Source organism: Delphinus delphis, chromosome 6, assembly GCF_949987515.2.
Source record: "Delphinus delphis chromosome 6, mDelDel1.2, whole genome shotgun sequence".
NCBI classification, from domain to species: Eukaryota; Metazoa; Chordata; class Mammalia; order Artiodactyla; family Delphinidae; genus Delphinus; species Delphinus delphis.
Genome location: NC_082688.1, coordinates 66,298,773 through 66,325,459, shown reverse-complemented (window position 1 = coordinate 66,325,459; position 26,687 = coordinate 66,298,773). Strand labels below are relative to the sequence as shown.

Below are 26,687 nucleotides of genomic sequence, written 5' to 3'. Positions count from 1 at the left end.
AACACAGTAAGAAAGTTCTCAGCTATTTCTAGTTTACTAAGAGAATTTTATCATGAACAGGTATTTAATTGTATCAAAAAATTATCTGTAATTTTTTTCATTGTGGTAAAAATCATATAACATGAGATCTACCCTAACAAATTTATGAGTTTAGTACAGTTGGATCTTGCTTTTTAAAATCCATTTAGCCACTCTTTGTCTTTTGATTGGGGAGTAAATGTAAATTCAGTTAAAGTCATAATTGATAAGAAAGGACTTACTATTGCCATTCTGTTGTCTTCTATCTTATAGCTCTTTTGTTCTTATTTTCCTCTCTTCCTATCTTCTTTTGTATTTTGTTATTTTTGTAGCGGCATGCTTTGATTCTGTCTCATTTCTTTTTGTGTATCTTCTATAGGTATAATCTTTGTGGTTACCATGGGGCTTACATAAAACATCATATAGTTATAACAAACTATTTTAAGCTGATAACAACTTGACTTCAATTAAATACAACATTCTACACTTTTACTTCTCCTTCCCAAACATTTTATGTTACTGACGTTACAAATTACATCTTTTTGGTTTTTTTGTTTGTTTTGTTTTGTTTTTGTGTGGTACGCGGGCCTCTCACTGTTGTGGCCTCTCCTGTTGCGGAGCACAGGCTCCAGATGCGCAGTCTCAGCGGCCATGACTCATGGGCCCAGTTGCTCTGCGGCATGTGGGATCTTCCCTGACCGGGGCACGAACCCGTATCCCCTGCATCGGCAGGCAGACTCTCAACCACTGCGCCACCAGAGAAGCCCACGAATTACATCTTTTTATATTGTCTGCCCATTAACATAATTTTACAGTTATAGTTTTTTACATACATTTGTCTTTTAACCTCTATGCCAACACTAAAAATGATTACACACTATCATTATAGTATCACAATATTCTGTATTCATCTATATAGTCTATATATTTTCCTTTACCAAGTGAGCTTCATAATTTCATATGTTTTCATGTTGCTGTTTAGCATCTTTTTGTTTCAACTTGAAGGGCTCCTTTAAGCATTTCTTGTAGGACAGATCTAGTGGTGGTAAACTCCCTCAGCCTTTGTTTATCTGGGAAAGTCTTTATTTTTCCTTCATTTTATTTTATTTATTTATTTTATACAGCAGGTTCCTATTAGTTATCTATTTTATACATATTAGTGTATATATGTCAATCGCAATCTCCCAATATTTTTCCTTCCTTTTTTTTTTTTTCTTTGCGGTACATGGGCCTCTCACTGTTGTGGCCTCTCCCATGGCGGAGCACAGGCTCCGGACGCACAGGCTCAGTGGCCATGGCTCACGGGCCCAGCCACTCCGCGGCATGTGGGATCTTCTCAGACCGGGGCATGAACCCGTGTCCCCTGCATCGGCAGGTGGACTCTCAACCACTGCGCCACCAGGGAAGCCCTTTCCTTCATTTTTGAAGGGCTATTTTGCCAGATATAATATTGTTGGTTGGCAGATTTTTCTTCTGGCCATTATTTCTTTAGATAAGCTTTCTGCCCCTTTCCCTCTCTCTTCTCCTTCTGAGACTCCCACAGTATTAGTCCACTTGATATATCCCATAAGCTCCTTAGGCTTTCTTTACTCTTTTTCATTCTTTTTTCTTTTTACTCCTCTGCCTGGATAATTTCAAATGACCTGTCTTTTATTCCACTGATTCTATTTTCTGCTTGATAAAGTCTGATGTTGAACCTTCTAGTGAATTTTCAGATCAATTATTATATTCTTCAGTTCCAAAATCTGTTTCTTTTTTACATTTTCTATCTCTTGTTGCAATTCTCATTTTGTCCATGAATCATTTTTTGAGCTCACTGAACATCTTTATGATGGTTATTTTAAATTCTTTTTCAGATAACTAATATGCCTGTTTCTTTAGGGTAGATTTCTAGAGATTTATTTTGTTCCTCTGATTGGGCCATTTTACTGTCTCCTTGTGTTCCTTGTAACTTTCTGTTGTTATCCATGAACTTGAAGAAATATCTACCTCTTCTGGTCTTTATGGATTGGCTTTGCATAAGGAAAGAGCTTCATCAGTCAGTCCAGCTAGAGATTCCGGGAACACTCAAATCTTTTCTGTGGATGTGACTTCTCCTAAACTTCTGTGTGTAGATTTCTAATTAGAGGTATTTCCTTTTTTTTTTTCTTCAGGAGCTGATAAACTCTTGCTCCCTCTGCTGTCTTCTGTACTGGGGTCCTCAGAAATATTAGCATGTCACATAGCTCTTTTTTGCTCTCAGCAGCACCCAGACATCTACCTAGAGTATGTCCAGTTCCTTCAGTGCCCCAAACTGGCACTGAACAAATAAATACTCATTCCTCAGGCAGCTCCTGAAAAGCCAGAATTCTGGACACACACTCCATTCTTCTTCTCTCTGAGGGAGAGGCCACCAAGCTATATCGCCTTCTGTCTGCTGTGCCACGGGTCCTCTGGAACAGCAGCATGCCATACAGCTTTTTTTGGTTCTCAGTGGCCCCCAGGTATCTAGAGTATGGCAGGTCCCATCAGCAGAGAGAGGTGAGAAAGAAGCCCGTCCTCCAGGCAGGCTTAAGGTCCAGTATACTTTTTCCCTCCATGGGGAGAAGCTGGGAACTGGGAGTTTCCCCCAGATCACAAGGTGGTGTGCCAGAGGGTAGGACTCTGCCAAGACAGTGCCACAAATTTCCCAAGCAACTGCAGTGCAGCTGGTTGTGTACTTGCCAGGGGTGCAGGTGCCTCTTGGCTGGTTTCTGGATTTCTCACAAAAGGAACTGGTCCGAGTATTGTTGTTGAAATGGTGTCTCTGTGGGAAAAAGAAGGTCTGGTGCTTCCTATTCTTCCATCTTGTTGATGTTACCCCAGATTTTCTGCACGTTTAACATATTTTCTTCCTTTCTTTGTTATGGTGGTAAATCACATGGATAAGTTTTCTAATCAAACTTTTTATTTCTGGGATTTCCTGGCTTATTCATGACTTTTTAAAATACATTGTCTGATTAGATTTACCAAGGGTTTGGAAATCAGTGTTACAACTATGTTCACATTAATTTCCATTTCTAACATTTTTTTATCTTGTATTGTCAAAGTTACATTACCCTCATAAAATTAGAAGGAATTTGTTTCTACTTTTTCTACTCTTTGGAAAACTGTGTACGCCTAGTAGAACTTAAATGTGAAACTTAAATTTCAATTTCACCTAAGTGTTCATAATATAGTATTACTTCTTTTATTAAGAACTTTATTAAGGTATAGTTTACATACATAAAATTCACCCATTTTTTAAGTGTATGACTGAATGACTTTTAGTATGTTTATGCACTTGTGCAACTGTCACCACAGACTAATTTTGGAACATACCAGAAAGAAACCTCACGCCCATTAACAGACACTCCTCTCCCATCCCGGGGCCTACACAATCACTAACCTAAATTCTGTCTCTATAGATTTTGCCTTTTCTGGACATTTCATAAATGAAATATTACTATATGTGGTCTTCTGTGACTATTTCTTCCATTTAGCATGTTTTCAAAGTTCATCATTCATGTTGCAGCATGTGTCACTACTTCAATCCTTTGTATTGCAGAGCAATAATCCACTGTACGGATATTTTGTTTCTCTATTCATCAGTTGATGTGCATTTGGGTTGTTTCCACTTTTGGGCTATTATGAATAATGCTACTATAAACATTCATGTACACATTTTTGTGTGAACTTATGTTTTCACTTCTCTTGGGTATATATCTAGGAATGAAATTGCTGGGTAATACGGTAATTCTACATTTTACCTTTTGAGGAACTGCCAAACTGTTTTCCAAAATAGCTGTTCCATTTTACATTCCCATCAGCAATGTATAAAAGTTCCAATTCATTTACATCCTCATCAACACGGGTTATTGTTCGTCAATTTATTAGTTTCAGTGATCCAACTTTGGTTTTTCTTGATCATGTCTACTGCATCTTTGCTTTCTACAATATTAACTTCTACCCTTATGTTAATATTTCCTTCTTTCTATTTTCCTTGGGTTTATTCAGTTCCTCATTCTTAAATTGAATGGTTAGCTGATCAAAGTTTAGCTTTTCTGTAGTTTTAGTATAAGTATTTAAAGGTATACATTTCCATATAGGTACCAGTTTGCCTGCATTCTATAAGTTTTGATATGTATTATTTCATTATCATTTAGTATGAAGTATTTTCTCAATTTTCATTTTACCTTCTTCTTTGACCCATTAGTTATTCAGAAATGTCTCTATAAGTTTGCATCAGAATTTTTAAACTTAACTTTTTAAATTGATTTCTAATTTCACTTGTGTTAGGCAATATTTTTAATATGATACAAAATTTTTGAAATTTGTAGAGAGCTGTGTTTTGGCCTAGTAATGTGACCATTTTTGGTAACTATTTAGAGCAAGACTTTTTATTACTTTCTTCAAATAATGTATACCCTTAATGACTTTTTTTCAGCTTTATCTTAAAAGTACTGAAGTTATCAATTTTTACATTACTTATTTTGAGCCTAAGTTATTAAACGTTTATATTTTAGAAGCTTTCTGATACCCTTAATAGCAAAACTCATTGAAATAACTAAAATACATGCACATTTAATTACATTCTTCAATTATTCTCCTTCTCTTCTCATTTCTCAGTTCTTCTCATGGAGTCATCCTATCCTAATCAGCAGCATTTGACAGATGGTTGTTCACGCCTCAAAATAGTTTCATCATTTGGCTTCTTCAATACTCTTTTCTCTTGGTGTTCTTTCTAGTTAACTGGCCTCTCCTTTTCTGGACCTTCCTCATCTGCCCAAACTCTAAGGGTTGGAGGCCCCAGGGCTCAGACCTGGTACCTCTTTTTTCTCCTATTTGCCTTCATTCCCTAGGTGATCCCATCCAGTCTCATGTTTTTAAATATAATCTAAATCCTCCTAACTCCAAAATTCATACCTCCAGCCCAGCCCTCTCCTCTAAATTTTATACTCAGTTATCCTACTGCTCACTTGATATCTTCATTTCAGTGACAAATTGCACTTGGCTACAATGGTAAGCTGTCAATATGATTTTTAGCCCCTAGGGTTTTACATTTATTTTTTGGCAAATTCTGGTGTGCATTTATAAGAATAATTGTTATATTTTAATCCAACTTTGTTGGTATGTTTTCATATAAGGTTCCCACTACCCCACAATAATTAGTATATTATATTGTCAAATATATTCTATCATCAACTTTCTGCTCACTTTAATTAGAATCCTCACTGGTACCTTAAAGACTTAACTTTTTAAACTTTTCCCTATATGATTGGTCATCAAACTCTGTGTGTTAAACCAATGCAAAATCTCCTGCTTTTTTTCTAACTTTTTCTGCTTCTATTAGTATTGTCTAAATACTTATCATCTTTTGCCTTGATATTTAAACTATCTCTTATCTAGCTACTTGCATTGAATTTCTGTTCTCTTGAACTTTAGTATCAGTCCTCACTGTATATCAGAAGCATCTGAGAGCTTTCAAAAACTAGCAAGGTGCAGGGACCACCCCAGTTATTTTAATTTAATTGGTCTAGCATAAGACCTGGGCATAGGTATTTTTAAAACTCCCCAGGTGAGGACAGCATGCAGCTAGGGTTGAAAACCACAGATATATTGGATTACTCATTAGTCTCAACAATCTACTTTCTCACCTTGATGCTTTTCCAAGCTTTCTTTCTTCTAATGATTTTGTTCCACACACAAACCTTTCAAAATCAAATCAAATTTTAAGTCTAAGCCCAAATGCCATCACCTTCAAAAGCCTTACTAAATAATGACATCAATGAATAACAGTCTGTCTTTGTCCACTACATGTCCATGGTATATACTACATACATTCTATATATATAAGAGCTTCCTTGTATGATGGTACACATGTCCAACTTCCCTAATGTATCTTATACAGTGGACAAGGATCATGTTTAATTCATTATTGAATATCCCATTATTAGAGAGTCTTACATGTATTTGGTGCATTAAACTAAATTGAATTATAACCAATATAAACATACATAACTATCCATGTGCAAACCAATATTTTAGGCATTTAAAATCAAACACTAAAATATATGCATATTTAAAAATCATAATAATCCCATAGTGAGAAAAATGTTATAATTTGTCATTTCCAGTTATGTTGATATTTTAATGAGAGATACTTTCCTAAAAGTATATTGATACAAAGTGAAAACACTACTAGGAATATAAGACTGTGCAGTATATTATAAAACTGGTTCATTATAAACAGAGACTAAATTTCTAAGTGATGTTTTCAGGTCACATTTTCTTAATATTTTCTGTGGTAAGATCACAAGTGAATCTGAAAACAGTATAGGGAGTATGATTTTACAGTACATTGTGTTCTGAGTGATAATAATAGTTCCTAACAAAGTCTAATAAAAGGCACAGACATTCTGTTACAAATATCACTTGGTTCATCTAGAAGATAGGACGTAGGAATAAGACGGTCACGTCCAATTCCACATGGATTGTCAGCTCGGATCCTGGTTTTTGCACAGTTTACCTTTCGAACATGATCCGAGTGACATTTCACAAATTCCTGGATAAATGTTGCTACACTCTGCTAGGAGAGAGACAGGCTATGTCATGCACAGATCAATAATAGCACTGTGTTTCATCAGCCTCAAAATCAAAAGTGCTTCATCTGGCAAAAGCCATGGCCCTAGAGAATCTGACATATATAAACTGAATACCCTACAAGGAATGTGTACTACACAAGCTATTGGGGTAAGATAAAAGAAAACTCTGGAGATTAACAATGAAGTACAATAAGAGAGTACTAGTTTTCTACTTCATTATTACGAGAGGCATGAAAACAGATCATAAAAATGGAAATGAGGCTATTTAAAATTCTACAATTCCTGACAGAAAAAAAATGGGTCCTGAACAATAAACACCTTCAATCTTTTTAATAAAGGCTGTTACGTAAATAAATATAAAGCAAAGACAAATATAAGTTTAGGATACAATAGTAACCATATAAATCTCTGTAGACGAAAATGGTGTTTTGGAGATCCACAAAATACAAAATTATACAGTTTACTTCAGACTTAGTAGTTATCATGTTCAATGTTTATTTGCTAAATTAACCTAAAGACCCAAAGTATTTGTTGACTAGGTTATGCTCTGTGGTTTTTAATGCCAGATTCTGACACTTGGCAAAAGTCCTTTATTTGGGGATATATTAAACTTATTTAAGATTAATTCGTTTATGTAATTGGACAAGAGACGAAGCAAACTTGAAAACTCAAATCTTAAAATGAACCTGCTTTGTTTCAGATGGATGTTACCAAAAAAGTTTCTGAGAAGAAAAATCTGCTGTTGCAGAATTTAGCTGTATCTGATTCAGGGGGCAGAGGAATCAAGAATTCATCAAGACTCTCCTCCCCACGGTCCAGGCAGCTGGTCGACTAGGCCGTTGGCCCTCAAGCAGTGCCTTGTCCCTTATTTAGCTCTGGGGAGTGCCTGGCAGACATGAGGGCTGTAGAAATGGACTTGGGGGGCAGATGGGTAAAATTACTTTAGAAGGTGCACTTCCTACCTGTACGAATCCTCTTCTCCTGGGGCTTGTGGATGGAAGAGTTTTAAAGGGTGGATGGATAGTTTGTGAGGAAGGATGGTTGAGACGTCAGAGGCCTGCAATGTGAGTCACAAAAGAGTCTAGAATGGGCTTTTGGCTTAGATGGAAGTAGGCTCTGTGCAGCAGTCCCAGAAGACTTGCACAAGAAGAGGTTCAGACAACAGAAAATAATCCTAAGCAATTGTACAGTGGGTTTCCACTGAAAGTGATTTTTGCTGAATTTGGAGGATATAAAGTTGTAAGCATTGAATCTCTGAATGAAGTTCATCCATCTGAAGGATCTTCAAGATGGCACAGGAGTAAGACGTGGAGATCACCTTCCTCCCCATAAATACATCAAAAATACATCTACATGTGGAACAACTCCTACAGAACACCTACGGAACACCGGCAGAAGACTTCAGAATTTCCAAAAGGCAAGAACTCCCCATGTACCTGGCCATGTCGCTGACAGGGTCTTGGTGCTCCGGCCAGGTGTCAGGCCTGAGCCTCTGAGGTGGGAGAGCTGAGTTCATGACATCTGTCCACCAGAGACTTCCCGGCCCCTCATAATATCAATAGGTGAGAGTTCTCCCATAGATCTCCATCTCAATGCTAAGACCCAGCTCCACTCACCGACCAGCAAGCTACAGTGCTGGACACCCCATGCCAAACAACTAGCAAGAAAGGAACACAACCCCACCCATTAGCAGAGAGGCTGCCTAAAATCATAATAAGTTCAAAGACACCCCAAAACACACCACCAGACGCAGTCCTGCACACCAGAAAGATAAGATCCAGCCTCATTCATCAGAACACAGGCACCAGTTCCCTCCAAAAGGAAGCCTACACAACCCACTGAACCAAACTTACCCAGTGGGAGGAGACACCAAAAACAACAGGAACTATGAACTTGCAGCCTGTGAAAAGGAGACCCCAAACACAGTAAGTTAAGCAAAATGAAAAGACAGAAATACAAAGCAGCTGATGGAGCAAGGTAAAACCCACCAAACCAAACAAATGAAGAGGAAATAGGCAGTCTACCTGAAAAAGAATTCAGAGTAATGATAGTAAAGATTATCCAAAATCTTGGAAATAGAATGGAGAGAATAAAAGAAACATTTAACAAGGACCTAGAAGAACTAAAGAGCAAACAAACAAGGATGAACAACACAGTAAATGAAATTAAAAATTCTCTAGAAGGAATCAGTAGCAGAATAACTGAGGCAGAAGAAAGGATAAGGGACCTGGAAGATAAAATAGTGGAAATAACTACCACAGAGTAGAATACAGAGAAAAGAATGAAAAGAATTGAGAACAGTCTCAGAGACCTCTGGGAGAATATCAAGTGCACCAACATTTCAATTATAGGGGGCTCAGAAGAAGAGAAAAAGAAAGGGACTGAGAAAATATTTCAAGAGATTATATTGAAAACTTCCCTCATATGGGAAAGGAAATTGTCAATCAACTCCAGGAAGCACAGAGTCCCATACAGGATAAATCCAAGGAGAAACACGCCAAGACACATATTAATCAAAAAATCAAAAATTAAATACAAAGAAAAAATATTGAAAGCAGCAAGGGAAAAGCAACAAATAACATAAAAAGGAATTCCCATAAGGTTAACAGCTGATCTTTCAGCAGAAATTCTGCAAGCCAGAAGGGAGTGGCAGGACATATTTAAAGTGATGAAAGGGAAAAACCTACAACCAAGATTATTCTACCCAGCAGGAATCTCATTCGGATTCAATGGAGAAATTAAAACCTTTACAGACAAGCAAAAGTTAAGAGAATTCAGTACCACAAAACCAGCTTTACAACAAATGCTAAAGGTATTTCTGCAGGCTTGAAACACCAGAGAAGGAAAAGACATACAACTACCCAAAACAATTAAGAAAATGGTAGTAGGAACATACATGTTGATAATTACCTTAAATGTAAATGGATTAAATGCTCCAACCAAAAGACACAGACTGGCTGAATGGATAGAAAAACAAGGCCTATATATATGCTGCCTACAAGAGACCCACTTCAGACCTAGGGACATGTACAGACTGAAAGTGAGGGCATGGAAAAAGATGTTCCCTACAAATGGAAATCAAAAGAAAGCTGGAGTAGCATTTCTTATATCAGACAAATTAGACTTTAAAATAAAGACTATTACAAGAGACAAAGAAGGACACTACAGAATGATCAAGGGATCAATCCAAGAAGAAGATATAACAATTTAAAATATTTATGCACCCAACATTGGAGCACCACAATACACAAGGCAAATGCTAACAGCCATAAAAGCGGGAATTGACAGTAACACAATCACAGTAGGGGAATTTTAACACCCCACTTTCAACATGGACAGATCATCCAAAATGAAAAAATATAAGGAAACACAAGCTTTAAATGACACAACAGACCAGACAGACTTAATTGATATTTTTAGGACATTCCACCTGAAAGTGGAAGAATATACTTTCTTCTCAAGTGTACATGGAATGTTCTCCAGAATAGACCACATATTGGGTCACAAATCAAGCCTTGGAAAATTTAAGAAAACTAAATAGTATCAAGCATCTTTTCTGACCACAACACTATGAGACTAGAAATCAATTACAGGAAAAAAAACAGTAAAAAACACAAATCCATGGAGGCTAAACAGTGCACTGCTAAATAAGCAAGAGATCACTGAAGAAATCAAAGAAGAAATAAAAAAACCTGAGAAACAAATGACAATGAAAACACGACAATCCAAAACCTATGGGAAGCGGCAAAAGGAGTTCTAAGAGGGAAGTACATAGGATTTCAAGTTCACCTCAAGAAACAAGAAAAATCTCAAATAAACAATGTAACCTTACACCTAAAGCAACTAGAAAAAGAAAAACAAAGAAAACCCAAAGTTAGGAGAAGGAAAGAAATCATAAAGATCAGAATAGAAAGAAATGAAATACAAAAGAAGAAAATGATAGCAAAGATCAATAAAACTAAAATTTGGTTCTTTGAGAAGATAGACAAAATTGATAAAGCTTTAGCCAGACACATCAAGAAAAAAAGGGAGAGGACTCAAATCAATGAAATTAGAAATGAAAAAGGAGATATTACAACTGACACTGCAGAAATATAAAAGATCATAAGAGACTATTATAAGCAACTATATGCCAATAAAATGGACAACCTGGAAGAAAGGGACAAATTCTTGGAAAAGTACAACTTTCCAAGACTGAACAAGGAAAAATTAGAAAATATAAACAGACCAATCACAGGTAATGAAATTGAAACTAATTAAAAATCTTCCAGGGCTTCCCTGGTGGCACAGTGTTTAAGAAAATGCCTGCCAATGCAGGGGACATGGGTACGATCCCTGGTACGGGAAGATCCCAAGTGCTGCAGAGCAACTAAGCCTATGTGCCACAACTACTGAGCCTGTGCTCTAGAGTCTGTGCGCCACAACTACTGAAACCTGCGCGCCTAAGAGCCTGTGCTGCACAGCAAGAGAAGCCACCAAAATGAGAAGCCTGTGCACTGCAAAAAGAGTAGCCCCTCTTCGCCGCAACTGGACAAAGCCCGCATGCAGCAATGAAGACACAACAAGGCCAAAAATAATAATCAATAAATAAAATAAATACATTTATAGAAAACAAAATCTTCCAGCAGAGAGGGTGTGGAGAAAATGGAACCCTCTTGCACTGTTGGTGGGAATGTAAATTGATACAGCTACTATGGAGAACAGTATGGAGGTTCCTTAAAAAACTAAAAATAGAACTACTATACGACCCAGAAATCCCACTACTGGGCATATACCCTGAGAAAACCATAATGCAAAAAGAGTCATGTACCACAATGTTCATTGTAGCACTATTTACAGTAGCCAGGACATGGAAGCAACCTAAGTGTCCATCAACAGATGAACGGATAAAGAAGATGTGGCACATATATACAAAGTAATATTACTCAGCCATAAAAAGAAATTCAGTTATTTGTAGTGAGGTGGATGGACCTAGAGTCTGTCATACAGAGTGAAGTAAGTCAGATATAGAAAAACAAATATCATATGCTAACACATATATATGGAATCTAAAAAAAAAAAAGGTTCTGAAGAACCTAGGGGCAGGACAGGAATAAAGACATAGAGACTGGACTTGAGGACACAGGGAGTGGGAAGGGTAAGCTGGGACGAAGTGAGAGAGTAGCACTGATACATCTACACTACCAAATGTAAAATAGATAGCTAGTGGGAAGCAGCTGCATAGCACAGCAAGATCAACTTGGTACTTTGTGACCACCTAGAGGGGTGGGATAGGGAGAGTGGGAGGGAGACACAAGATATGGGGATATATGTATATGTATAGCTGATTCACTTTGTTATAAAGCAGAAATTAACACAACGTTGTAAAGCAATTATACTCCAATAAAGATGTTAAGAAAAATAAAAAAACATAAAAAAAAATCTTCTAGCAAATAGAAGTCCAGGACCAGATGGCTTCACAGGTGAATTCTATCAAACATTTAGAGAAGAGTTAACACCTACCCTCCTCAAACTCTTCCAAAAAATTGCAGAGGGAGGAACAATCTCAAACTCGTTTTATGATGCCATCATCACCCTGATACCAAAACTAGACAAAGATACTACAAAAAAAGAAAATTATAGACCAATATCAATGATGAACATAGATGCAAAAATATTCAATAAAATACTAGCAAATAGAATCCGACAACACATGAAAAGGATCATACACGATGATCAAGTGGGATTATCCCAGGGATGCAAGGATTCTTCAATAAACGTAAAACAATCAATGTGATACACCATATTAACAAATTAAAGAATAAAAACCATATGAACATCTCAATAGATGTAGAAAAAGTTTCTGACAAAATTCAACACCCAATTATGATAAAAACACTCCAGAAACTGGGCACAGAAGGAACCTCCCTCGACATAATAAAAGGTATATATGACAAACCCACAGCAAATATCATTGTCAATGGTAAAAAACTGAAAGCATTTCTTCTAAGATCAGGAACAAGACAAGGATGTCCACTCTTGCCACTATTATTCAACATAGTTTTGGAAGCTTTAGCCACTACAATCAGAGAAGAAAAAGAAATAAAAGGAAACCAAATCAGAAAAGAAGAAGTAAAACTGTCACTGTTTGCTGATGATATGATACTATACATAGAAAATCCCAAAGATGTGACCAGAAAACTACTAGAGCTAATCAATGAATTTGGTAAAGTAGCAGGATACAAAATTAATGCACAGAAATTTCTTGCATTACACTATACACTAACATTATACACTAACAAAGAAAGATCAGAAAGAGAATTTAAGGAAACAATTCCATTTACCGTCGCAACAAAAAAATAAAATACCTAGGAATAAACCTACCTAATGAGGCAAAAGACCGGTAATCAGAACACTATAAAACACTGATGAAAGAAATCAAAGATAACATAAAGAGATGGAAAGATACACCATGCTCCTGGATTGGAAGAATCAATACTGTGAAAATGACTATACTACCCAAAGCAATCTACAGGTTCAATGCAATCCCTATCAAATTACCAATGGCAATTTTCACAGAACTAGAACTAGAAATTTTACAATTTGTATGGAAACACAAAAGACCCTGCATAGCGAAAGCAATCTTGAGTAAGAAAAACGGAGCTGGAGGAATCCAGCTCCCTGACTTCAGACTATACTATAAAGCTACACTAATCAAGACAGTATGGTACTGGCACAAAAACAGAAATATAGATCAATGGAACAGGATAGAAAGTCCAGAGGTAAACCCATGCACATATGGTCACCTTACCTATGATAAAGGAGTCAGGAATATACACAGTGGAGAAAAGACAGCCTCTTTAATAAGTGGTTCTGGGAAAAATGGATAGACAAATCAAAAAGAATGAAATTAAAACACACCCTAACACCATACACAAAAATAAACTCAAAATGGATTAAAGACCTAAATGTAAGGCCAGACACTATAAAACTCTTAGAGGAAAACATAGGTGGAACACTCTATGACATAAGTCACAGGTAGATCCTTTTTGACCCACCTCCTGGAGAAATGGAAATGAAAACAAAAATAAACAAATGGGACCTAATGAAACTTCAAAGCTTTTGCACAGCAAAGGAAACCTTGAACAAGACGAAAAGACAACCCTCAGAATGGGAGAAAGTATTTGCAAACGAAGCAACTGACAAAGGATTCATCTCCGAAATATACAAGCAGTGGGCTTCCCTGGTGGTGCAGTGGCTGAGAGTCCACCTGCCGATGCAGGGGACATGGGTTCGTGCCCTGGTCCGGGAAGATCCCACATGCCATGGAGTGGCTGCACCCATGAGCCATGGCCACTGAGCCTGCGCATCCGGAGCCTGTGCTCCACAACAGGAGAGGCCACAACAGTGAGAGGCCCCCGTATCGCAAAAAAAAAAAATATATATATATATATATACATATATACAAGCAGCTCATGCAGCTCAAGAAAACAAACAACCCAATCCAAAAATGGGCAGAAGACCTAAAAAGACATTTCTCCAAAGAAGATATACAGATTACCGATAAACACATGAAAGAATGCTCAGTATCACTAATCATTAGAGGAATGCAAATCAAAACTACAATGAAGTATCACCTCACACTGGTCAGAATGGCCATCATCAAAAAATCTACAAACAATAAATGCTGGAGAGGGTGTGGAGAAAAGGGTACTCTCCTGCACTGTTGGTGGGAATTTAAATTGATACAGCCAGTATGGAGAACAGTATGGAGTTTCCTTAAAAGCTAAAAATAGAACTACCGTATGACCCAGCAATCCCGCTACTGGGCATATACACCGAGAAAACCATAATTCAAAAAGATACACGTACCACAATATTCACTGCAGCACTATTTACAGTAGCCAGTACGTGGAAGAAACCTAAATGTCCATCAATAGATGAATGGATAAAGAAGATGTGGAGCATATATACAATGGAATATTACTTGGCCGTAGAAAGGAATGAAATTGAGTTTTTGGTAGTGAGGTGGATGGACCTAGAATCTGTCGTACAGAGTGAAGTAAGTCAGAAAGAGAAAAACAAATATCGTATGCTAACCCATATATATGGAATTGAAAAAAGCGGTACTGATGAACCTAGTGGCAGGGCAGGAATAAAGACACAGATGTAGAGAATGGACTTGAGGGTACAGGGTGGGAAGGGGAAGCTGGGATGAAGTGAGAGAGTAGCACTGACATATATACATTACCAAATTGTAAAATGGATGGCTAGTGCGAAGCTGCTGCATAGCACAAGGAGATCAACTTGATGCTTTGTGATGACCTAGAGGGGTGCGATAGGGAGGCTCAAGAAAGAGGGGATATGGGGATATATGTATACATATAACTGATTCACTTTGTTGTATAGCAGAAACTAACACAACATTGTAAAGCATTTATAGTCCAATAAAGATATGAAAAAAAAAAAAAAAAAGAGTCTGCCTGCCAATGCAGGGGACATGGGTTTGAGCCCTGGTCCAGGAAGATCCCACATCTTGCAGAGCTACTAATCCTGCGTGCCGCAACTACTGAGCCTGCGCTCTAGAGCTCGTGAGCCACAACTACTGAGCCCACGACCCACAACTACTGAGCCTACGACCCACAACTACTGAAGCCTGCACACCTAGAGCCTGTGCTCCGCAACGAGAAGCCGCCATAATGAGAAGCCCGTGCACCACAATGAAGAGTAGCCTCTGCTAGCCACAACTAGAGAAAGCCTGCGTGCAGCAACGAAGACCCAACGCACCCAAAAAGAAGAAAAAATTAAGATTCTTTCATGTTATATTGTGTGTCAATATTTCACTAATATTGGTGATTTAATAATATTCCTTGTATGAATATATCACAGTCTGTTTATCCGCTCACTAACAAACGGACATTTCTGTTGTTTCTACCTTTTGACTATTATTAATAATGCTGCTATGAATAATACTGCCTTAACATTGACTGTCTTCTTATATGGTGTCTTAAGGTAAGATAGAGGCAAGAGATTGGGTTTTCTCATTTCTTTTCTGAGCATGCACATAGCTCTATGAATGCATGTGTCCTCTAGATTCGCAAGAATATGTCAGAGCCTTTCAAAACTCTTATGGGCATCTCATTCCCCATTCAAGCTATTTGGTTAATATATTGTTTGACGAAAACTGGAATCCATCACCCTCAGGCAACCTGAAGTTAAGACACTTGCCTGTACTGTAGCTGACAACCCCATCCACCAACCCCTCCCTGCCAAGAAGAGAGTTGTCCACACTGAATGAGATCAGAGTGGCTGGGGTCTTCCAGAGAACCAATGGATAGAGCAAATAATGACAATTAATTGGGAATGAGGCTTTCAAGGAGTTCCAGTTCTATTCTGCTTCTTCTGGTAGCTGCCAGGATGCATGGGGAACATTCACTATTATTTTTCCAAGACTATTGCTGACCTGGGACAAATTAAAATGCCTGTTCCATCAAAGTTTCCTGTTCTTATCTAGACACATTTGTTTTTCTTGAATTAACACTCCTTAGATCCTTGCAAGTATGGTTAATTTCCAGAGTTTCACTGAAGAATTGTAAGTGATCCCTAATATGCACACAGAGTCTCTATAAAATGCTTTATAGTTTTCATGTAAAATACCTCTGCTTGATCTTCAATCTTTTTAAAGATAAGGAATTCATCTTTTCAGCTTAGAAAACCTGTAACTTCCTTGAACCATCTATTAATTCCCTTAGGAATATTACATTAACGCTTAGAAGACTTGGTTCTGTACCCAGTGTTATGAAAATGTTGATTCTCAACAATTTTTGCCCTTTTTCCCATTGTTTTTATGGAAGAGTAAATTTTCAAAGTCCTTACACTAATAGTGATATATTCTACAACATGGATGAACTTTGAAAACATTATGCTAAGTGAAAGAAGCCAGACACAAAAGGCCAGGTATTGTTGATTCCATCTATATTAAATGTCTAGAATACGCAAATCCAAATAAACAGAATGTAGATTAGTGATTGCCTAGGGATCAGAGAGATGGAGAAATGGAAGGATGGTAAGCAAAGGGTTCAGGGTCTCTTTCTGACGTTATGAAAATGTTCTAAAATTGATTTTGGTGATGGTTGCACAACTTTGTCCATATTGTAACAACCACTGAATTAAATGATAGAATTGTCTGGTATGTGAATTACGTTTCATTAAAGTTACTGCCAAAAATAATAATAGTGGGTGATTTTACCCACTCTCAATAATTGATACTTCATTTACCTCACTCTCAATAATTGACAAAACTGAACAGAAAACCACAAACAACAGAAGAGTTGAACATCAGTATTAACCAACTACATGTAAGAGATATATATAGAACACCCAACCCAACAACAGCAAAATACAAATTCTTATCAAGTGCAAATGGAACATTCTCCAAGATCTACTATATGTTAGGTCACAAAACAAGTCTTAATACATTTATAAAAACCAGATCATAGAAAGTAACTTCCAGTGTAAGTGTGGAACATGGGTCAAGATTGGGTATAAGTCCACTCTTGGAATAAAGGCCAAACACAGTTCCTGTTAGTACAACTAGTATACCACTAATCTTTTATAAGTAAAACATTTCTAAGCATTGCTTGAATCAAACCACTAGATATTGGAAGTAGAGAATTTATAATTCAAAATTATGTGTGATAGTGGTTTAAAAAGTATTTTCTAGAATGATGAAAATATTACTTCTGTGTAAACAATAAATCATTCCTTATACACACAAATACCTTTAAGAATGGATACTTGAGCAGTCTCCCAAGGCAATAGAAATAAAAGCAAAAATAAACAATAATATTGGGAACTAATCAAACTTACAAGCTTTTGCACAGCAAAGGAAACCATAAATAAAACAAAAAGACAACCTACCAACTGGGAGAAAATATTTGCAAGTGGTGTGACCAACAGAAGCTTAATTTCCAAAATATACAAACAGATCATACAATTCAATAACAACAAAGGCAAAGAAAAATTCAATCAAAAAAGGGCAGAAGACCTAAGTAGACATTTCTCCAAAGAAGACATACAGATGGCTCATAGGCACATGAAAAGATGCTCATCATTGTTAATTATTAGAGAAATGAAAATCAAAACTGCAATGAGGTACCAACTCACACCAGTCAGAATGGCCACCATCAAAAATTTACAAATAACAAATGCTGGAGAGGGTGTGGAGAAAAGGGAATCCTCTTACACTGATGGTGGGAATGTACATTGTTGTAACCACTATGGAAAATAGTATGGAGGTTCCTCTAAAAACTAAAAATGGAGTTGCCATGTGATCCAGCAATCCCACTCCTGAGGATATACCCAGACAAAACTATAATTCAAAAAGATACATGCAACCCTATGTTCAGAGCAGCACTATTTACAATAGCCAAGACATGGAAACAACCTAAATGTCCATTGACAGATGAATGGATAAAGATGTGGTACACACACACACACACACACACACACACACACACACACATACACAATGGAATATTACTCAGCCATTAAAAAGAATGAAATAATGCCATTTGCAGCAACACAGTTGGACCTAGGGATTTTCATACTAAGAGAAGTAGGTCAGAAAGAGAAAGTCAAATACCATATGATATCACTTATATATGAAATCTAAAATACAACACAAATGAACATATCTATGAAACAGAAGAGACACAGAGAACTTGTGGTTGCCAAGGGGGAGGAGGGGTAGGGAAAGGAAGGATTGGGAGTTTGGGATTAGTAGACGCAAACTATTATATACAGGATGGATAAACAAGGTCCTGCTGTATAGCACAGGGATTACATTCAATTCCTTGTGATAAAACCATAACAGAAAGGCATATGAAAAAGAATATATATGTATAATTGAGTCACTTTGCTGTCAGCAGAAATTAACACAACATTGTAAATCGACTATACTTCAATAAAAAATTTTTAAAAAGAATAGAGACTTAAGGAATAATCTGTTCTTTTTTATTTGCCTTAAGATTAAATTATGATAACCAGCAGTAAGGTATACTGTGTCTAAAAATTGTTACAGAAAACTCAGCTCACCTGAGTAAAAATATATGTGCTAAAGGAACACATTAATATAGATATTTAAATTAAAATCTTCACATTTTATACTAGTATTTGCGAAGAAGAGCTGGGGCAATTACTAGTTAATAATGTGATTTATAATGATAAATGGAAAGTTTTAGACATGGGCAAATGGGCGAGCTAAATGAATTTATGGAGCCTGCTTTTAAAATCTAAGATATAACAGAATAACTATGACATAAAAATTTTAAGGTAAAGAAAAAAACTAAGTGGAAAAGGAATTCTAGTAAAATACTTGTCAAAAGATTTGGAGTTCTCCTTAATAAGACCTTATTTAAGAAATCTAGATATTAAACATTTCATCAGTTAGCAGTGTCTGGGAAATTTTTAAACTCATAGACATGTCTAACACAAATATGAACCAAACAACACATGTAAAACAAAATATCCATTTTTATAATATAGTCTACTGGAATTTATTTGTAAAGTTCCCTTTACCTTTATTGTCTGTCTGCTTGTTTGAAACCGCTGATCAGACACTTGCTGCTGGTGAAGGAGCTTTTCATTGACTTCTTTATATTCTTTAATAGACAGTTCTGCTGCTTTTTTGGCATTCAAAAGTACACTGTTCTGTTGTTGCAAGGATACTATACGTTCTCGTAATAAAATAATACTGCTATTTGACTTGTGGGCCATTGTATTTTTCCAGTTTTCTCTGTTAACTATACAAAAAGAATGTTAATAATTTTTTTAAAAATCTCATTAAATTAAAAAGACATTGTTAATTTCATATGTATTCTTACCTCTGGTAGGACCTGTCGTATGTGAACTCTTTTGAATATTACTATTCTTCTTTTGAAAAGTTGGTTTTTTGGCATTCTTGTGAAAATAATTCTAAATTTGAAAGTTTCATAAAAATTAGATTATTACTCAATAACAATTTCAAGTGAACCAACATAGTATACAATATTTCTTTACTTAAAAACATATTTGTGCAGAGTTAAAAAATAAGTCTGGACAATAAAATTCTATAATTGATGCCAAGAACTCATAAATGAACATAATATGTGCACTAATGTTGACCTAGCAGGTAGAAGATAAGAATACAAAAATGAACCCAAAAGTAGTAGAAACTTAACCTATGAACAGTTTACAAAGCTAGGAGCAAAAATAGTAAAAGTGACAAAAATAAAATAACTATATTTAATAATGTATTCTCTGGGAATTTAGTTCCTTTTCTCAAATACTGTTCTCCATTGTAGAATGACAAATCCCTTCTTATAAATGAAGCTAAAATAATGTTGATGAAAATAAAGTAACTTTCCTTGAATCTGTATCTTTTCCTCATGACATTCCAACACACTGAGACTAAATAAAATGAAGCCATGTTGACTTTTGTTCCAAACTGTTTCACCGATCTATAAAAGCTTTCCCAAAACAAAAACTTAAATAGGAATATGTTTCAAAATATTATAAATCCTAATAATAAAATATGTTGTTTTGTTTAAGAATTTATTGCCCGGGAAACAGGAAAAATATCAACCTAGAAAACTATTTCTTTAAAAAAAGGAATTTTTTTCAAACAACCCAATTCAGGAACATATAAATAATTATAATAAAAATGGAAGGAAAAAATAAATTTGACCAAATGTTACTTTGACAACGAGCCATATATTTTATATCAACAGATATATAAACTATACTATATTATACATAAGGCATGGCCCTAAAGTAATAGAACTGATTTATTAACACAAATACCAGAAACTTCTAACTAAGATAGGGTTTTCCTTTAAACGAATTACTTTCCTTTAAACGAACTATGTTTCATTAAATATCTCATTTGAACTTGTCTTCAGAACCAGTATATAAGATATATTTTTAAATGTTTCATTCCCTTATTAAGATTCAGTTAACATTATGCACTGGTCATGTATCTACCACTATAAAAAGATCCAAAATAGAACTATCAAATTACCAATATTAGTTACCAGACTTGATATCAAATTAACTGGACCTAAAATAAAAAAGAGGCTTCCATTTCCAGTATTATTATTGATCAGAAATCCAGAAATATTCTTATACTTTTGAAGGAAGCACACTTAAAGCATGTTTTAAACATGACAAAGTGTTAAGGGAAATTCTGAGGCCAAAAATAAAGTAAAGCAAGAATTCAGAAGGATTTCCCTGGCGGTCCAGTGGTTATGATTCCAGGCTTTCACTGCTGGGGCCCCAGGTTCAATCTCAGGGACTAAGATCCCACAAGCCGTGTGGTGCAGTGAAAAAAAAAAAGAATCCAGAGAGACAAGTGACAAGCAAAGTGGCTAGCAAAATATAGGACAAGTCATAATCCCTTGTGACCTTGAAATTCAATTTAAATACCAAAGCAGAATATAGGAGGAAAGGAAAGAAAGCCTAGGCCCCAGCTCCAGATGAGAAATTGGAAGTCACAAAGCTAGGGCACTGTATATAGCAATGGCCTGTACCTTTTTTATTGCTGAGTAGTATTCTATGGTATCGATGTATCATAGTTTGATTAACCATTCAGCTATTAAAGAAAATTTTGGTCGTTGCAGTTTTTAGCTATTAAAAATAAAGCTGTTATGACCATTCATGTACAAGCTTTTTAGGTAAACATAAATTTTCATTTCTATAAGTGTCCAAGAGTGAGAAAGCTGGGTTGTATGGTGAGCATATGATTAATTTTTTTTTTTAAAGAAACTGCCTACTGTTTCCCAGAGTGCTATACCACTTTATATTCACACAAGCACTGCATAAGAGATCCAGTTTCTCTGCATCCTTGTTAGCACTTGGTATTGTCGCTATTTTTTATTTTAGGTGTTCTAACAGATGTGTATCTCATCAGCGTCTTAATCTGCATTTCCCTAATGGTTAATGATGTTGAATGTCTTTATGTGTGCGTACTTGCCATACATTTATTCTTTTCAGTGAAACGTCTGTTCATGTCTTTTGCCTGTTTTCTCCTTAGATTGTTTGATTTTCTACTGTTGAGCTTTAACAAAATCCTTATATATTCAAGATATCAGTCCTTTGTCAAATATATGATTTATAAATACTTCCTCCCAGTCTGTAGTATGTCTTTTTAATCCTCTTAATAGGGTCTTTCACAAAGCAAAAGTTCTTAATATTTCATGAAGTCAAAATTTGATGTTTTCTTTTAGGGATCATGCTTTTGATAACATGTCTAAAAATTCTTCAGCAAGTCTTAACTCCCAGAGATTTTCCTTATGGTTCCTTCTGAAAGTTTTATAATTTGTTTTACACTTATATCTGTGATCTATTTCAAGTTAATTTCTGCATAAGATGTGAGGTTTAGGTATAGGTTTGTTGTTTTTTGCGTAGGGATCTCCAGTTGTTCCAGCACTATTTGTTGAAAAGACTATCCTTCCTCTATTGAACTGCTTTTGCACACTTTTCAAAAATCAGTTGTTTTTCATACATGTGGAGCCACTTCTAAGTTCTATATCCATCATGTAAGTATTAAACCTTTCTTCCCCTCTTGGTGGGTGTTTGGTGTCACCAGTCCTGACATCAAATTGAGTGGTGGGGAATGATGACATCCTCTGTGGGGCAGACACAAAATAGTTATCTTATTTTTTGGTTAATTTCCCATTTGGTTCTTTTCTATATATTCTATTTCATTGACGAGAATTTCTATTTCATTCTTGAGATGTTCTATTTTTTCATTTGTTTCAAACCTGTTTGTAAATGCTTGTTGAAGCATTTTTAATGACAGCTACTTTAAAGTGCTGTCATATAATCTGATTGTCTATGTCATCTTGCTGTTACCTTCTGTTGTTTCCTTTTTTTCATGCAAGTTGAGGTGTTCCTGGTTGCTAGGTATAATGAGTGATTTTCAGTTATATCCTGGACATTTTGGGTATTATGTTTCAAGACTCCATATCTTATTTAAATCTTTTGTTTTAGCAGGCTTCCTCTGATGCCACACTCATGGGGCAAGGAGGACCACCTCATTACCGCCAGTTGGGGATAGAAGTGCAGTCTCTGCTGACACCCTGGTTGAGGAGGGGCACCTCATTACTCTTGGTGTGGGTGAAAGTTCAGGCTCCCCACAGACCTCTGCTAATACCACCCTGGTTGGGAAATGGAGCAGGACTTTGTTTCTGCTCCTAACTTGGCCTCTCTTTACACAGCGCGGAGGGTGTGGGAGGCTTTATAGATATGCGAGGTAATGTAAGTCCGAATTTCTGCACTTCACCTCTGAAATCTAGAGGAACCCTGCTAGGAAACAAAAGGGGCATCTCTTTATTGCTGGATAGAGGTAGATGTCCAGCTCCCCATGTGGTCTCTAATGACATAAATTGAGGGAGTCATTACCATTGGCCCCTCACTGGGCCCTGTTAGAAGAAGGAGGGATGCCTTCTTATAGCCAGGTGAGAGTGAAAGTGTAGGTTCCCCACTAGGTCTTTACTGGTGGGGGTAGCTGTAGGGTTGTAATTTTTTCTGTGGTGTTCGGCTAGAGTAGTACAGTTATTGTGTAAAAGTTTTCTGTCTTACTGGGCTGTCCATTTCCTAGTCCTTTGACTAGAGAGAACAGGGTTTTACAGGGGGCTTTTATCATCTAACCAATTGGCCTTTCCAAGTTGCAGGTTTCTTCAGCACCCAGGCCAGGATATGTCAGGCAAAATGAAAACCCAGAGAACTCACCAATCATGTTCTTCTTTCAGTGCTGAGATCCCTACCCAGTGTGTCTCCTCTCCACCTTTCAGAGTCTTCTCATAGTTTTATTATTAAATTTATATTTATACAGTCCCTATCAAAATCCCAAAGGATTGTTTGTGAGAAGCTGATTCTAAAGAGCCAAGGACCAAGAATACTGAAGAGACTCTTGAAAGAAAACAAGGTGGGAGACTTGCTCTATTATAAATCAGGAGTACTATACAATAATCTTAATCAGACAGTATGGTATAGATAAATATACTGATGGAACAGAAGAAAAAGTCTAGAGACATATCTGCATGTATATGCACGTGTGATTTACAGCAAAGTTGGTGCTGTTGAACAGTGGGGCAAAGTGTAAAACTTAATCCCTATCATTCATCACATGCAAAAATCAATGCCAGACAGACATAAAAATCAAAACAGTAAATCAGTTAAAATAGAAAAAGATAACAAGTAAGGTAGTATAAAATATATCTAAGGTGAAGTAGGTAAAAAATAATTACAGAGAACATAAAAAGTGTTATTCATACAGGAAAAAAATTGTTAAATTTGACCACAATAGAATTATGATGTTCTATTCCCCAAAAGATTCCAATAAAAAAGGTGAAAACGCATAGCATGGAGTAGGGCAAGATATCTACAGTGTATATAATCAACATAAGGCTCATATGTAGCATATGTAAGAACTCCTACAGATGAATAAGAAAAAGACGGACAACTCATTTGTAAATGGCACAGAGTTGAGGAAGCAATTCACTGAAGACTTCCAAATGGTCAATAATTGTAAGAAAGTATTATTCAACACTTTATTAGTAATCACACAATGTAAACTAAACCCACAATGATATACCTCAACATACAAACAAAAGTGGCTGAGATAAGAAGGACTAACATAACAAATGTTGATGAGAAGCAGTAAAAACGTTTACAGCCTGTTGGTGGGTACAACACTTTGGAAAATAGCAGTATCACCGAAAATCGTAGAAACACATAGTCTATGGTGCAGTAATTCTATCCCCTAGGGATTTCATTACAGACACGTCCATACCAGTACAGTGGAAGACATTTACAAGAATATTCATTGCAACATTATTTGCAAGAAATCCAAACTGAAGCAACCCAAAATTCAGCAATAGAATGGATAAATAAATTGTGATATATTCGGACAATGAAATACTATATACAACAAAAAAAATGAATGAACTCCACATAACACTGAATAAAATAAGGCAAGAAACAAAAGAAGACATACCTTATAGATTCCATAAAGTTCAAAAGCAGGCAAAATTAACCATAATATTAGAAGAAATAAAATTATAAAGAAAAGAAGGGGAGTGATTAAAGGTAAGATAATGGTTACCTTTGGAGTGAGGGAGAAGTTCTACTATTTCCCAAACCCAACTGGTACAATTTGATCAACTGTTACTTTCTGACTGCCAACAATGTACACAGATCTACTCAAAGTAGTTTACACTAACACTCCCTTGTTTTATGAATAGAATTATGAGTTCCTTTTATTTATAAACTCATTAAGCAGCACAAAATCGACTACAAATAAACAAAATTCACAATAATATAATGTATAACAAAATAGTTTTCTGTAAAATCTATTTATCAACCAACCACTCAATCAGCAGGTACTTAGAATATAATTCTTCATCATGGTAGTAACTAAAATAAACTTTTGTCATCCTGGAACTTTTTCCTCTAAAGTTCTGGCCAGATCTCAAATAAATAAAATTAGGTTTTTAAAGAACCTTATATGTTACTTCAATGGTAATCTTTTTTTTTTTTAAACAAAATAAAATTACCTTTTTTCATTTTTTCACTGATTTACGTTGAATAGATAAAACTTTTGATGACATGATGTATCAATGATAAGAATTATTGAATAAGTTGTTTTGGAACGTCAATATTTTAAGATTTAAAATTTATTGGGGATGGGGGGTGCTTCAAGATGGTGGAGTAAGATGTGGAGGAGATCACCTTCCTCCCCACAAATACATCAGAAATACACCTACATGTGGAACAACTCCTACAGAACACCTACTGAAAACTGGCAGAAGACCTCAGGCTTCCAAAAAGGCAAGAAACTCCCAACGTACCTGGCCGTGAGACTGACAGGGTCTTGGTGCTCCGGCCGGGTGTCAGGCCTGAGCCTCTGATGTGGGAGTGCCAAGTTCAGCACACTGGTCCACCAGAGACGTCCCGGCCCTGTGTAATATCAATCAGTGAGACCTCTCCCGGAGATCTCCATCTCAACGTTAAGACCCACCTCCTCTCAACGACCAGCAAGCTCCAGAGCTGGACACCCCATGCCAAACAACTAGCAAGACAGGAACACAACACCACCCATTAGCAGAGAGGCTGCCTAAAATCATACTATGTTCACAGACACCCCAGAAAACACCACCAGACCTGGACCAGCCCACCACAAAGACAAGATTCACCTTCATCCACCAGACACAGGCACTAGTCCCCTCCACCAGGAAGCCTACACAACCCACTGAACCAACTTTAGCCACTGGGGACAGACACCAAAAACAACGAGAACTATGAACCTGCAGCCTGCAAAAAGGAGACCGCAAACGCAGTAAGATAAGCAAAATGAGCAGACAGAAAAACACATACCAGATGAAGGAGCAAGGTAAAAACCCACCAGACCTAACAAATGAAGAAGAAATAGGCACTCTACCTGAAAAAGAATTCAGAATCATGATAGTAAAGATGATCCAAAATCTTGGAAATAGAATAGAGAAAATGCAAGAAACATTTAACAAGGACCTAGAAGAACTAAAGAGGAAACAAGCAACAATGAACAACCCAATAAATGAAATTTAAAATACTCTAGAAGGGATCAATAGAAGAATAACTCAGGCAGAAGAACGGATAAGTGACCTGGAAGATAAAATAGTGGAAATAACTACTGCAGAGCAGAATAAAGAAAAAAGAATGAAAAGAACTGAGGACAGTCTCAGAGATCTCTAGGACAACATTAAATGCACCAACATTCGAATTACAGGTGTCCCAGAAGAAGAAGAGAAAAAGAAAGGGACTGAGAAAATATTTGAAGAGATTATAGTGGAAAACTTCCCTAATATGGGAAAGGAAATAGTTAATCAAGTCCAGGAAGCACAGAGAGTCCCATAGAGGATAAATCCAAGCAGAAACACACGAAGACACATATTAATCAAACTATCAAAAATTAAATACAAAGAAAACATTAAAAGCAGCAAGGGAAAAACAACAAATAACACAGAAGGGAATCCCCATAAGGTTAACAGCTGATCTTTTAGCAGAAAC

General features: G+C 36.4%; 1 protein-coding gene across 2 annotated transcripts in view; it reads right to left on the bottom strand.

Annotated features, from left to right (window-relative positions):
* The window catches only part of LOC132427360 (centlein), a 147,496-nt gene that overhangs the window by 68,065 nt on the left and 52,744 nt on the right, over positions 1-26,687 (bottom strand). For both annotated transcript variants that reach the window (XM_060014776.2, XM_069540773.1), the window contains exons 8-9: positions 19,484-19,574; positions 19,179-19,402 (exon numbers count right to left, since the gene is read on the bottom strand). In XM_060014776.2, coding sequence (XP_059870759.2) covers positions 19,179-19,402; positions 19,484-19,574 — 315 coding nt within the window. The remainder of the gene's footprint in view (positions 1-19,178; positions 19,403-19,483; positions 19,575-26,687) is intronic.